Below are 13,760 nucleotides of genomic sequence, written 5' to 3'. Positions count from 1 at the left end.
AAGGAGCAGCAGGCCATCCCTCTGCTCGCTCTGCTCTCTCCTCCTGTCAGCGTCCATTGTCAACACACACCTGATTGGCTCCCAGTCCTCCCCCTTCCCAGTCTGAGCTCTGCTGTACAGGGGATTGAGGGGGCTGACACCAGGTCTCATCCGTGCCACGTTGAGGGATTTTCAGTGACCTCATACCTGGGTTGTTGCGTTCGTATCCACCCGGAATTCCGCTTTACGAGATGTTTTTTGAGAAAATGCACCCAAAATCCGGACAGGCGGTTTTAATTATTTAATTTTTAAATTTCAAATCACATCAATATTAAAACATTATAACAGTAAAAATCCACCCCAAATCCCTGCAGAAAAAAATGGAGCCCCTCCCCCTCCAGTGTTACCCAAAAAATACTGCATGAAGCACCTGTGAATGGTGGACCGCCGGCAACGGGTGAGCGCGACATAAAGGGGCGCCGGAGCGCGAGGAAACCCTCGCCGCTCGCCATTGTCATCCTGACAAGTAGGACGTGTCGCCGCCTCATGTGCAAATATTGCCGTAAATGTTCTTGTCCCTATTGAGGGCCCTCATGAAGCCCATAACTCCAGTCCATCTCCTGGAATGGCCACAGTCCCACGTATCGGTGGTCATAGGGGGGGGAAGGTCTCTAGGATGTGGCACAATGCTCTCCTTTCTCTTGGCCTGCTGAGGCCTTTTTGATACTGTCTACGGTGAGCAGCGTGTTCATCTCGTTCTGCCGGCTCTCGTGGCCTCGGTACGAGTCTTCGTGTCGGAGCCGCCTACGGGTGCAAGCCTTCCCGATGAGGAAGAAGAGCTCAGACACGTTCAGGATGATGCAGATCCCAGAGGTGGCCAGCATGAAGATAGTAAAGATGGTCTTCTCTGTGGGACGAGACACGAAGCAGTCCACGGTGTTGGGGCAAGGGTATTCCCCGCACTTGACCAGCCGTATCATGGCGTACCCGGGGTAGATGTGGTAGAAGAGGTACATGAAGGCCACCTCGAAGATGATCCTGAAGATCACGCTCAACGTGTAGGTCCACCACAGGGTGCCGGAGATACGGATCTTCTGCTTTTTCACCTCCGCCAGCTCCTTCGGGTCGTCGTGGCCAGTGACTCGTAAGAGTTTCTTCTCCTGGTGCTGTAGGTGAGCCACGTGCATGGCCACGAGGAGGGCCGGCGTGGAGACGATGATGAGCTGCAGGGCCCACAGACGAATGTGGGAGATGGGGAAGAAATGGTCGTAGCAGACGCTGTTACATCCGGGCTGTTGGGTGTTGCAGGTGAAGGCGGACTTCTCGTCCCCCCATACACTCTCTGCGGCCACCACCAGCACCATGATACGGAAGATGAAGACCACCGAGAGCCATATGCGGCCGATGCCCGTCGAATGGCGGTTCACACCGCTCAGAATGGAGTAAAATCCGGCCCAATTCATCCTGGATCAGCTGTGTGGAACGAAACAGAAAAAAGTCACGTCTCCATATATAATCTCCGACACCTAAACTGACCCCATATATAATACCCGACACCTAAACTGACCCCATATATAATCCCCGACACCTAAACTGACCCCATATATAATACCCGACGCCTAAACTGACCCCATATATAATACCCGACGCCTAAACTGACCCATATATAATACCAGACGCCTAAACTGACCCCATATATAATACCCGACGCCTAAACTGACCCCATATATAATCCCCGACACCTAAACCGACCCCATATATAATCCCCGACACCTAAACCGACCCCATATATAATACCCGACACCTAAACCGACCCCATATATAATCCCCGACACCTAAACTGACCCCATATATAATCCCCGACACCTAAACTGACCCCATATATAATCCCTGACACCTAAACTGACCCCATATATAATCCCCGACACCTAAACTGACCCCATATATAATCCCCGACACCTAAACCGACCCCATATATAATACCCGACACATAAACCGACCCATATATAATACCCGACACCTAAACTGACCCCATATATAATACCCGACACATAAACCGACCCATATATAATACCCGACACCTAAACTGACCCCATATATAATACCCGACACCTAAACCGACCCCATATATAATACCCGACACATAAACCGACCCATATATAATACCCGACACCTAAACTGACCCCATATATAATCCCCGACACCTAAACTGACCCCATATATAATCCCCGACGCCTAAACTGACCCCATATATAATACCCGACACCTAAACTGACCCCATATATAATACCCGACACCTAAACTGACCCCATATATAATACCCGACGCCTAAACTGACCCCATATATAATCCCCGACACCTAAACTGACCCCATATATAATACCCGACACCTAAACTGACCCATATATAATACCCGACACCTAAACCGACCCCATATATAATCCCCGACGCCTAAACCGACCCCATATATAATACCCGACACCTAAACCGACCCCATATATAATACCAGACACCTAAACCGACCCCATATATAATCCCCGACGCCTAAACTGACCCCATATATAATCCCCGACGCCTAAACCGACCCCATATATAATACCCAACACCTAAACCGACCCCATATATATTCCCCGACGCCTAAACTGACCCCATATATAATACCCAACACCTAAACCGACCCCATATATAATACCAGACGCCTAAACTGACCCCATATATATAATACCAGATGCCTAAACCGACCCCATATATAATACCAGACGCCTAAACTGACCTCATATATAATACCCGACACCTAAACTGACCCATATATAATACCAGACGCCTAAACTGACCCCATATATATAATACCAGACGCCTAAACCGACCCCATATATAATACCAGACGCCTAAACTGACCCCATATATAATACCCGACACCTAAACTGACCTCATATATAATACCAGACGCCTAAACCGACCCCATATATAATACCAGACGCCTAAACTGACCCCATATATAATACCAGACGCCTAAACTGACCCCATATATATAATACCAGATGCCTAAACCGACCTCATATATAATACCAGACGCCTAAACTGACCCCATATATAATACCAGACGCCTAAACTGACCTCATATATAATACCAGACGCCTAAACCGACCCCATATATAATACTGACGCCTAAACTGACCCCATATATAATCCCCGACACCTAAACCGACCCCATATATAATACCCGACACCTAAACTGACCTCATATATAATACCAGACGCCTAAACCGACCCCATATATAATACCCGACACCTAAACTGACCCCATATATAATACCCGACACCTAAACCGACCCCATATATAATACCCGACACCTAAACTGACCCCATATATAATACCAGACGCCTAAACTGACCCCATATATAATACTGATGCCTAAACTGACCCCATATATAATCCCCGACACCTAAACCGACCCCATATATAATACCCGACACCTAAACTGACCCCATATATAATACCCGACACCTAAACTGACCTCATATATAATACCAGACGCCTAAACCGACCCCATATATAATACCCGACACCTAAACTGACCCCATATATAATACCCGACACCTAAACCGACCCCATATATAATACCCGACACCTAAACTGACCCCATATATAATACCAGACGCCTAAACTGACCCCATATATAATACTGATGCCTAAACTGACCCCATATATAATCCCCGACACCTAAACCGACCCCATATATAATACCCGACACCTAAACTGACCTCATATATAATACCAGACGCCTAAACCGACCCCATATATAATACCCGACACCTAAACCGACCCCATATATAATACCCGACACCTAAACCGACCCCATATATAATACCCGACACCTAAACTGACCCATATATAATACCAGACGCCTAAACTGACCCCATATATAATACCAGACGCCTAAACTGACCCATATATAATACCAGACGCCTAAACCGACCTCATATATAATACCAGACGCCTAAACTGACCCCATATATAATACCCGACACCTAAACTGACCCCATATATAATACCAGACGCCTAAACCGACCCCATATATAATACCCGACACCTAAACTGACCCCATATATATAATACCAGACGCCTAAACCGACCCCATATATAATACCCGACACCTAAACTGACCCATATATAATACCAGACGCCTAAACCGACCCCATATATAATACCAGACGCCTAAACTGACCCATATATAATACCAGACGCCTAAACCGACCTCATATATAATACCAGACGCCTAAACTGACCCCATATATAATACCCGACACCTAAACTGACCCCATATATAATCCCCGACACCTAAACTGACCCCATATATAATACCAGACGCCTAAACCGACCCCATATATAATACTGACCCCTAAACTGACCCCATATATAATCCCCGACACCTAAACCGACCCCATATATAATACCTGACACCTAAACCGACCCCATATATAATACCAGACGCCTAAACTGACCCCATATATATAATACCCGACACCTAAACTGACCCCATATATAATACCCGACGCCTAAACTGACCTCATATATATAATACCAGACACCTAAACCGACCCCATATATAATACCAGACGCCTAAACCGACCCCATATATAATACCCGACACCTAAACTGTCCTCATATATAATACCCGACACCTAAACTGACCCCATATATAATACCCGACGCCTAAACTGACCCCAAATATAATACCCGACACCTAAACTGTCCTCATATATAATCCCCGACACCTAAACTGACCCCATATATAATCCCTGAACAAAAACTGACCCCATATATAATACCCGACACCTAAACTGACCCCATATATATAATACCCGACACCTAAACTGACCCCATATATAATACCCGACACCTAAACCGACCCCATATATAATACTGACACCTAAACTTTTATAGGGTGACAACCTTCTGTCCCTGTCTCCCATCTGTCCTCCTGTGTTGTCACCCCATCACATGGGCTTTCAATGGAGATTGCCATGGAGGTCACTTCCTTTTATAAGGTGACAACCTTCTTTCTCTGTCTCCCAGCTGTCCTCCTGCGTTGTCACCCTGTCACATGGGCTTCCAATGAAGACTACAAGCAGCCATGTCAACACACATGACACAGACATGGTCCTCTGGTGTCACCATCAGGAAATCGCACTGATAAATGCCATGCAGCCGTCACTGGAGTGTATAGAGACAGGAAGTGGCTGCAAAGAGGCCGCAGGAGATCCATGTTTCATTTTCAACATTTCTACATCTGCAATGATTAAAATAATCCCTGGTGGTCCTGCCACGGAGGTCCTTGCTCAGACACTTCCTTTTATAGGGGGACCACAAGTAGCTAGTAAAGCAAACATTACGTAGACATGGTTCACTGTAGTCACCTGGGGCGGACCGACAACTCATGGGGCCCCCGGGCAATAGGGGATCATGGGGCCCCTGTGTCCTTGCCCAAACTCAAAAAAAGCCTATGAAAAAGGTACCAGGGGCATCTCATGGGGTCCCCTACTGACCCCGGGCCCTCGGGCAGTGCCCGAGTTTCCAAATGGTCAGTCCGCCCCTGGTAGTCACCATCAGTAAAACCAGTTTTGGGTGGAGTGACCCTTTAAAATTCTGTTCTCTCGATCATAAGAATCCCATGTTATCCTATGGGGGGGGGGGATTAGTAACCGTGTGGCCAGCTGTCCGTATCCCATCCACTGCACTGCTGTCCTGGGTATGTACCTGCACCGCGCGCACCACTCAGCATGGGAAAACTAACCAACCAGCTAACCAACCAGCTAACCAACCAGCTAACTAACCAGCTAACTAACCCGTGTCTTCCTTTTCATTGACTTTTATTGTATCTCTGAAGTAAACAAGTCATTCTACAGTAAATGTATTGTAAACCAAAAGAAACAAAAGACAACAAAATGATACAAAAGTAAAAAAAATGAAAATTAAACATTTAAAGTGACGGTAAAAAATAACCAATACCCTCCCCCCCCCCAAAAAAAAAAACTAAGAATGCAATAAATACAATAAATTGATCTAAATACACAACCCCTCCCCCCCTCGTCCCCCCCCCCCCTTGAATGGAGAATACAATAGAGATCTCTATCTAGAACTGCGATTTTCCATTAGCAGAAGAATGAATGTCCCCCGAATCCCGCGACTCGTACTCATTATGGGCGGGTCTCACAGTCGCGGGATCTCACCGCCATATACTGTAGCGCATTCATTTCTCTATCATCCATGGGTATCGCCAGCTACATTGTGACGTCATTAGTCGGGACGAGAAGCGTCGTTCGGTTGGATGTCGGCGAATTGAGATGAAATAACGTTTTTTTTATCCAACGATGGAGAATATATCGATGGAAAATAAACGTTTCTGTCTGCGAGGAATCCGCAGGAGGTCACCAACCTCCCGACGTCCCCAGACAAGAGCGGGGCGCCTTTGAATCGCAAAGTGTGTCGGTACAGGACACACCCCCTGCCACGCCCACAGTTACACAGTTCATGAGCAAAAAAAGGGACAACTGGGAGGGGGGGGGGGGGGGGGCAGAGGGACAACTGAGGAGGACAGGGGGACCACCAGGGGGGACAGAGGGACAACTGAGGACGGGGACCACCAAGGGGGACAGAGGGACAACTGAGGAGGACGGAGACCACCAAGGGGGACAGAGGGACAACTGAGGATGGGGACTACCAAGAGGGACAGAGGGACAACTGAGGAGGACGGGGACCACCAAGGGGGACAGAGGGACAACTGAGGACAGGGACCACCAAGGGGGACAGAGGGACAACTGGGGGGGACAGAGGGACCACCAGGGGGGACAGAGGGACAACTGAGGAGGACAGGGACCACCAGGGGGGACAGAGGGACAACTGAGGACGGGGACCACCAGGGGGGACAGAGGGACAACTGAGGAGGACGGGGACCACCAGGGGGGACAGAGTGACAACTGAGGACATCCTAGAAAGACAGGGGACAACTAAGGAAAACAGAGGGACACCTGAGGGGGAAAGCGGGACAACTGAAGAGGACCCAGGAGGACAGATGGACAATCAAGAAGGAAAGGGGTACAACCAGGGGCGGACTGACCATTTGGAAACTCGGGCACTGCCCGAGGGCCTGGGGTCAGTAGGAGGCTCCATGAGATGCCCCTGGTACCTTTTTCATAGGCTTTTTTGAGTTTGGGACACGGGGGCCCCATGATCCCCTATTGCCCAGGGGCCCCATGAGTTGTCATTCCGCCCCTGGGTACAACTTAAGAGTACCGGGGGACAACTGAGGAGGAAAGAGGGACAACTGAGGAGGACAGGGGGACAACTGAAGAGGACCCAGGAGGACAGATGAACAATCTAGAAGAAGAGTGGTAAAACTTAGGAGGACAGGGGGACAACTGAGGAGGACAGGGGGACAACTGAGAAGGAAAGAGGGACAACTGAGAGGGAAAGAGGGACAAGTGAGAAGGAAAGAGGGACAACTGAGAGGGAAAGAGGGACAAGTGAGGAGGAAAGAGGGACAACTGAAGTGGACCCAGGAGGACAGATGGACAATCTAGAAGGACAGGGTGACAACTTAGGAGGACAGGAGGACAACTGAGAAGGAAAGAGGGACAACCGAGGACAGGGGGAAAACTGAGGAGGAAATAGGGACAATTGAGGAGGACAGGGGGGAAACTGAGGAGAACAAGAGTACAACTGAGGAGAACTCAGGGACAACTGAGGAGAACAGGGGGGACAGCTGAGAAGGAAAGAGGGACAACTGCGAGGACAGGGGGACAACTGAGGAGAACAAGGAGACAACTGAGGAGGAAAGAGGGACAATTGAGGAGAACAGGGGGACAACTGAGGAGAACAAGGGGACAACTGAGGAGGACTCAGGGACAACTGAGGAGGACAGGGGGGGAAACTGAGGAGGAAAGAGGGACAACTGAGGAGGACAGGGGGGACAACTGAGGAGGAAAGAGGGACAACTGAGGAGGACAGGGGGAGAACTGAGAAAGAAAGAGGGACAAATGAGGAGAACAGAGGGACAACTGAGGAAGATGGGGACAACGGAGAAAGAAAGATAGACAACTGAGGAGGGCTGGGGGACAACTGAGAAAGAAAGAGGGATAATCAAGGAGGAAAGAGGGACAATTAAGGAGGACAGGGGGAGAACAGAGGAGGACAGGGGGACAACTGAGGAAGATGGGGACAACGGAGAAAGAAAGATGGACAACTGAGGAGGACAGGGGGACAACTGAGGAGGACAGGGGGACAACGGAGGACAGGGCCAGAGTGATTTAGTAATAAAAGAGGGATTTGGTCCTAAAAAGACACAGTCCCTCCTAACCACCCATCAAACAATATCCAACAAGTAGAAGGAACCCCTGTAATGTCTCTGTTCACTCTGATACAATGTTTCCATTTTTCTATTTCAGACAGAAATCTAAGCTGGCCATACATCATACAATTTTCTGGTACAATCTTCCTTCAGAGTAACCGAAAACCATACAAGACGAGGTGAAACGTCAACAATTTCAGTTTGTGTCCAATCAGGCGGGTTCTTGCTCTACGTAGTGGAAGGTAAATCTACAGGAGATTGAACAGGGAAGTGGTATAGTGTATGGGCAGCTTCTGCTGGGACCGATCATGTGGACTAATATCGGTCTGATGACGGTTGGTTCAGCTGACGACCTACCTTCCTGGCGTAGTGATGACTGCCGCCTTGTCTCCTTCCAGTCCCACAACTTTTGGCCATACTAAGGAATATTTGATGTGCAGCCTCCTCGTCCCCCGATCACATTCCATAGACGGGGAGCAGAATTCACCATCATTGTGACTCCGAAATGTCCCCGCACTGCCCCGACCCCCCGGAACCTGCCCGACATCCCAACGCATTCTACGTCGGTTTAAGCATTTTCACTTGAAAAATGTTTATTTATTGACCTTCCCCTCCCCACGCATCCCCCTCCCCCCCCCACCCCACAACCACAAGAATGAAGACTCTCAGGTTTGGTGTGAATTGTGTAAAATGTCACCAACTGAATGGGAAGGCGTTGACTCAACCATGTGGACCTCAATGGAAAGCCAGTCCATGCAATCTCATGTGACGCCAGTCCAGTCACAGCTTTTATTAAAATAATCCAGCCACCGAGGTCCTTGTTCAGGCACTTCCTGTTGTAGGGTGACAACGCTCTGTCTCTGTCTCCAAATTGTGCTCCTGTGTTGTCACCCAGTCACATGCTCCCCTATTGATGACTGTAAGTGGCACAAACACGGTCTTCTGGTGTCACCATCAGGAGACCCGCCCTGAGGAATGCCATGCAGCCATCACTGGAGTGTATGGAGACATGAAGTGGCTGGAAAAAGGCTGCAGGAGATCCGCAGCTCTGAGATGTAAGGTTGTAAAAAGCGGAAAAGAAGGATTTTAGTAACCATGGCAATTGTGAGCACCCGGCTATGGTTATATCTACTGTAGGAAAGATAGAAAATCAGATATTGTAAACAATATGAACACAAAATATTAACACCAGCCTAACGTTTGTAGAGTCGGAACCGACCTCGCAAGACTATCCTTCCCCATCATTGACACGTGGCTCTGTCTGCCCCAATACCTGGGGACTTTAGAGGTCCATATATGAGGGTACAGACCCCGAGGTGGGGGGCACTGTCCATGAATCCCATGTTCATGATCCGTTGATGCCCCTAGACCTGGAAAGAAGATGTAGAGGACTTTAGAGGTCCATATATGAGGGTACAGACCCCGAGATGGTTGGGCACGGTCCATGAGTCTCATGATCCGTTGATGCCCCTAGACCTGGAAAGAAGATGTAGAGGACTTTAGAGGTCCATATATGAGGGTACAGACCCCGAGATGGGGGGGCACTGTCCATGAATCTCATGATCCGTTGATGCCCCTAGACCTGGAAAGAAGATGTAGAGGACTTTAGAGGTCCATATATGAGGGTACAGACCCCAAGATGGGGGGGCACTGTCCATGAATCTCATGATCCGTTGATGCCCCTAGACCTGGAAAGAAGATGTAGAGGACTTTAGAGGTCCATATATGAGGGTACAGACCCCGATATGGGGGGCACTGTCTATGAATCCCATGTTCATGATCCGTTGATGCCCCTAGACCTGGAAAGAAGATGTAGAGGACTTTAGAGGTCCATATATAAGGGTACAGACCCCGAGATGGGGGGGCACTGTCTATGAATCCCATGATCCGTTGATGCCCCTAGACCTGGAAAGAAGATGTAGAGGACTTTAGAGGTCCATATATGAGGGTACAGACCCCGAGGTGGGGGGCACTGTCCATGAATCCCATGTTCATGATCCATTGATGCCCCTAGACCTGGAAAGAAGATGTAGAGGACTTTAGAGGTCCATATATGAGGGTATAGACCCCGAGATGGGGGGGCACTGTCTATGAATCCCATGATCTCTTGAGGCCTCTATACCTGGAAAGAAGATGTAGAGGACTTTAGAGGTCCATATATGAGGGTACAGACCCCGAGATGGGGGGGGCACTGTCTATGAATCCCATGTTCATGATCTGTTGATGCCCCTTGACCTGGAAAGAAGATGTAGATGACTTTAGAGGTCCATATATGAGAGGGTACAGACCCCAAGGTGGGGGGCACGGTCCATGAATCTTATGTTCATGATCTGTTGATGCCCCTAGACCTGGAATGAAGATGTAGGGGGCTTCAGTGGTCCATATATGACCATGGAAACATAACCCTATCTATGGTGGGGATGGGGGTAATGTCCCCAAGATGGGGGGCACTGTCCATGAATCCCATGTTCATGATCTGTTGAGGCCCCTATACCTGGAAAGAAGTTGTAGGGGAATTCAGTGGTCCATATATGACCATGGAAACATAACCCTATGTATGGTGGGGATGGGGTTACAAACCCCGAGAGGGGAGGGTACTGTCCAGGAATCCCATGTTCATGATCTGTTGAAGCCCCAATACCTGGAAAGAAGTTGTAGGGGACTTTACAGGTCCATATATGTGGCTATGGAACATAGCACCATATATGGTGGGGATGGAGGTATAGACCCTGAGATGGAGACAATGTCCATAAATCCTATGCTCATGATCTGTTGATGGCCAAATAATACCTAAAATGAAGTTTTTGGGGACTTTAGAAGTAAGAATGGTGAGGATGGGGGTACAGCCCCCAAGAGGGAAACAAAGTTCATGAATCCCATGCTCATGATTTGTTGAAACTCCAATACCTGGAAAGATTCTGGGGACTTTAGAGGTAGGTATGGCAGGGATGGGGGTACAGACTCTAACACATGCTCATGAGATGTTGATGTCCCAGTACCTGGAAAGATTCCGGGGACTCTAGAGGTAGGGATGGGGGTACAGACCCTAACACATGCTCATGAGATGCTGATGTCCCAGTACCTTGAAAGATTCTGGGGACTTCAGAGGTAGGGATGGGGGTACAGACCCTAACACATGCTCATGAGATGTTGATGCCCCAGCACCTGGAAAGATTCCGGGGACTTTAGAGGTAGGGATGGGGGTACAGACCCTAACACATGCTCATGGGATGTTGATGTCCAAGCACCTGGAAAGATTCCGGGGACTTTAGAGGTAGGGATGGGGGTACAGACCCTAACACATGCTCATGAGATGTTGATGCCCCAGTACCTGGAAAGATTCCAGGGACTCTAGAGGTAGGTATGGCAGGGATGGGGGTACAGACCCTAACACATGCTCATGAGATATTGATGCCCCAGTACCTGGAAAGATTCTGGGGACTTTTGAGGTAGGAATGGCAGGGATGGGGGTACAGACCCTAACACATGCTCATGAGATGTTGATGTCCCAGTACCTGGTCCTTATGGTTCCTCTGGTCACCTCCTCCTCCTTAGTAGGTATCTCAGAAGCTTTCAGCTACCTCCAGATGACGTCTCCCCTCTGACCACTTTTCCTTGAGATTTCCTGGACAATCTCTCACATTCCTCTTCCCGGACAATTATTTTATGGTCTCTCACCTACAGACAGTCATTCTTTTGCTCAGCCACACTTGGATGTCTGTGTCTCTAGCTGTCCCTTCCTGGCGGTCACATTTTCTCCGCTCTCTCTCTCTGTCACACTGTCTTTCTGCTCTGACTGCACACAATGCCTTCTTTCTCGTTCTCGGTAACACGTACCATTCACTCTGCTCAGACTTCCGCCCACCGGACAGTCACAATGCGTCTTTTTCCCCTGATGGGACATATTCTAATGAGCTCCCTCCATCCATCCTTGTGTTTGCTGGCTCAGTGCTATGTCCCCCGGGTGGTCAGTCCCCCCTTTTCCTTCCATAGGACGGGTGGGACAGTGACTTGGCTTTAGCTCCCGGAGCGGATGTTGGGCGAAGGATTTGGCATCGGTGCCAAGTGCCCGTGACACTGGTTGGCGTAACAAATTCATCCGAACAATTCAATACACATCACATGCCGTGCAGCTTTGGCAGCCATGATCCCTCCCCAGAAAATCCAGAGAAGTTGAGGAGGTCCACCAATCTTACCTGAATTGTGGAGCTTGGGTGGTCCTGAAGTCCGGGGCTCACAGGGGCACCTGAAGGCAGCTCTACAAAGTTTGCTTCCTCTGGTCCTGACTCTGCATTTATCCCGGGACCTTTATACCCTTGGCTGATAATTAATCCAATCATGGGGGGGCATCGGGTTATCTGATCCCTGTGTACTCAGTGAGGAAAACAGGCGTGACTTGTGTGTCACCGATCCATACGAGACAACCCATGGCGGATGTCCACCTTCCCCGGAGATTAGATCTCCAGCATTCTCTGACATCAGGAGTATGGGCAGTGCCAGGCTGGGATTGCTGATGATGGCGGCTCAATTCCCAATATAAAGGCGCATAGACCTGGAGGAGAACCCGAGAAATATCGAGGAGCCGACATCGAATTATTCCAACAGAACCCACCATAGATCCGTGCTCACCATGTCAGGGCCAGGCTCAGATCTGCCGGCTGCATGGAGGACGTTTCAATGGGCTGCCCTACCTGTGAGGAACGCAGGCAAAGAAGTCCCCGATCCTTTCCAAAAAAATGTCACCAGCACCAAACTGCATGACGCTGTAGCACCGTGCGACTCGGCGTGCATGAAAACGCGTGTACCGTGCTACTTGGCGTGTATGAAAACACGTGCACCGTGCAACTCGGCGTGCATGAAAACGTGTGTACCGTGCTGCTTGGTGTGTATGAAAACACGTGCACCGTGCGACTCGGCGTGCATGAAAACGTGTTCAGCGTGCTACTTGGTGTGCATGAAAACGTGTGTACCGTGCTACTTGGTGTGTATGAAAACACGTGCACCGTGCGACTCAGCATGTATGAAAACAAGTGCACCATGCAACTTGGCGTGCATGAAAACGCTTGCACTATGTGACTTGGCATGTATGAAAATGTGTGCACCATGCGACTTGGCGTGCATGAAAACGTGTGCACCTTGCAGCTTGACATGCATGAAAACGCGTGCACTATGCGACTTGGCGTGTATGAAAACGTGTGCACCATGCGACTTGACGTGCATGAAAACGTGTGCACCTTGCAGCTTGGCGTGTATGAAAACGCGTGCACTATGCAACTCAGCGTGTATGAAAATGCGTGCACCATGCGACTTGGCGTGTATGAAAATGCGTGCACCATGCGACTTGGCGCGCATGAAAACGTGGGTACCATGCGACTTGGCGTGTATGAAAACGCGTGCACTATGCGACTTGGCGTGTATGAAAACGTGTGC

At 49.2% G+C, this 13,760-nt stretch overlaps 1 protein-coding gene across 5 annotated transcripts; it reads right to left on the bottom strand.

Moving 5' to 3' along the window:
- Nucleotides 1-265: 265 nt before the first annotated feature.
- On the bottom strand, nt 266-12,643 carry LOC149427341 (gap junction beta-1 protein-like). 5 transcript variants are annotated; one of them, XM_089668110.1, is made up of 2 exons: nt 12,527-12,643; nt 266-1,452 (listed from the first exon to the last, which is right to left on the bottom strand). In XM_089668110.1, exon 2 carries the CDS (start codon nt 1,440-1,442, stop codon nt 651-653), a length of 792 nt encoding a protein of 263 aa, XP_089524236.1. In that variant the 5' UTR covers nt 1,443-1,452; nt 12,527-12,643; the 3' UTR covers nt 266-650. The 5 variants fall into 5 exon arrangements, with proteins under 5 accessions (XP_089524236.1, XP_089524238.1, XP_089524237.1 ...); XM_089668112.1 differs by lacking the exon at nt 12,527-12,643 and adding an exon at nt 12,168-12,310; XM_089668111.1 differs by lacking the exon at nt 12,527-12,643 and adding an exon at nt 12,009-12,151.
- Nucleotides 12,644-13,760: the final 1,117 nt, after the last annotated feature.

The sequence above is a fragment of the Staurois parvus genome, unplaced genomic scaffold, assembly GCF_062004578.1.
Source record: "Staurois parvus isolate SC_StPar_1 unplaced genomic scaffold, SC_StPar_1.0 ptg003855l, whole genome shotgun sequence".
NCBI lineage: Eukaryota > Metazoa > Chordata > Amphibia > Anura > Ranidae > Staurois > Staurois parvus.
Note: the sequence above shows the minus strand (reverse complement) of the source record. Positions and strands in the feature narration are given on the sequence as shown.

Bases quoted from the DNA above. Each gene is read 5' to 3' on its own strand.
- LOC149427341 (XM_089668110.1), bottom strand. From the start codon at position 1,442: ATGAATTGGGCCGGATTTTACTCCATTCTGAGCGGTGTGAACCGCCAT.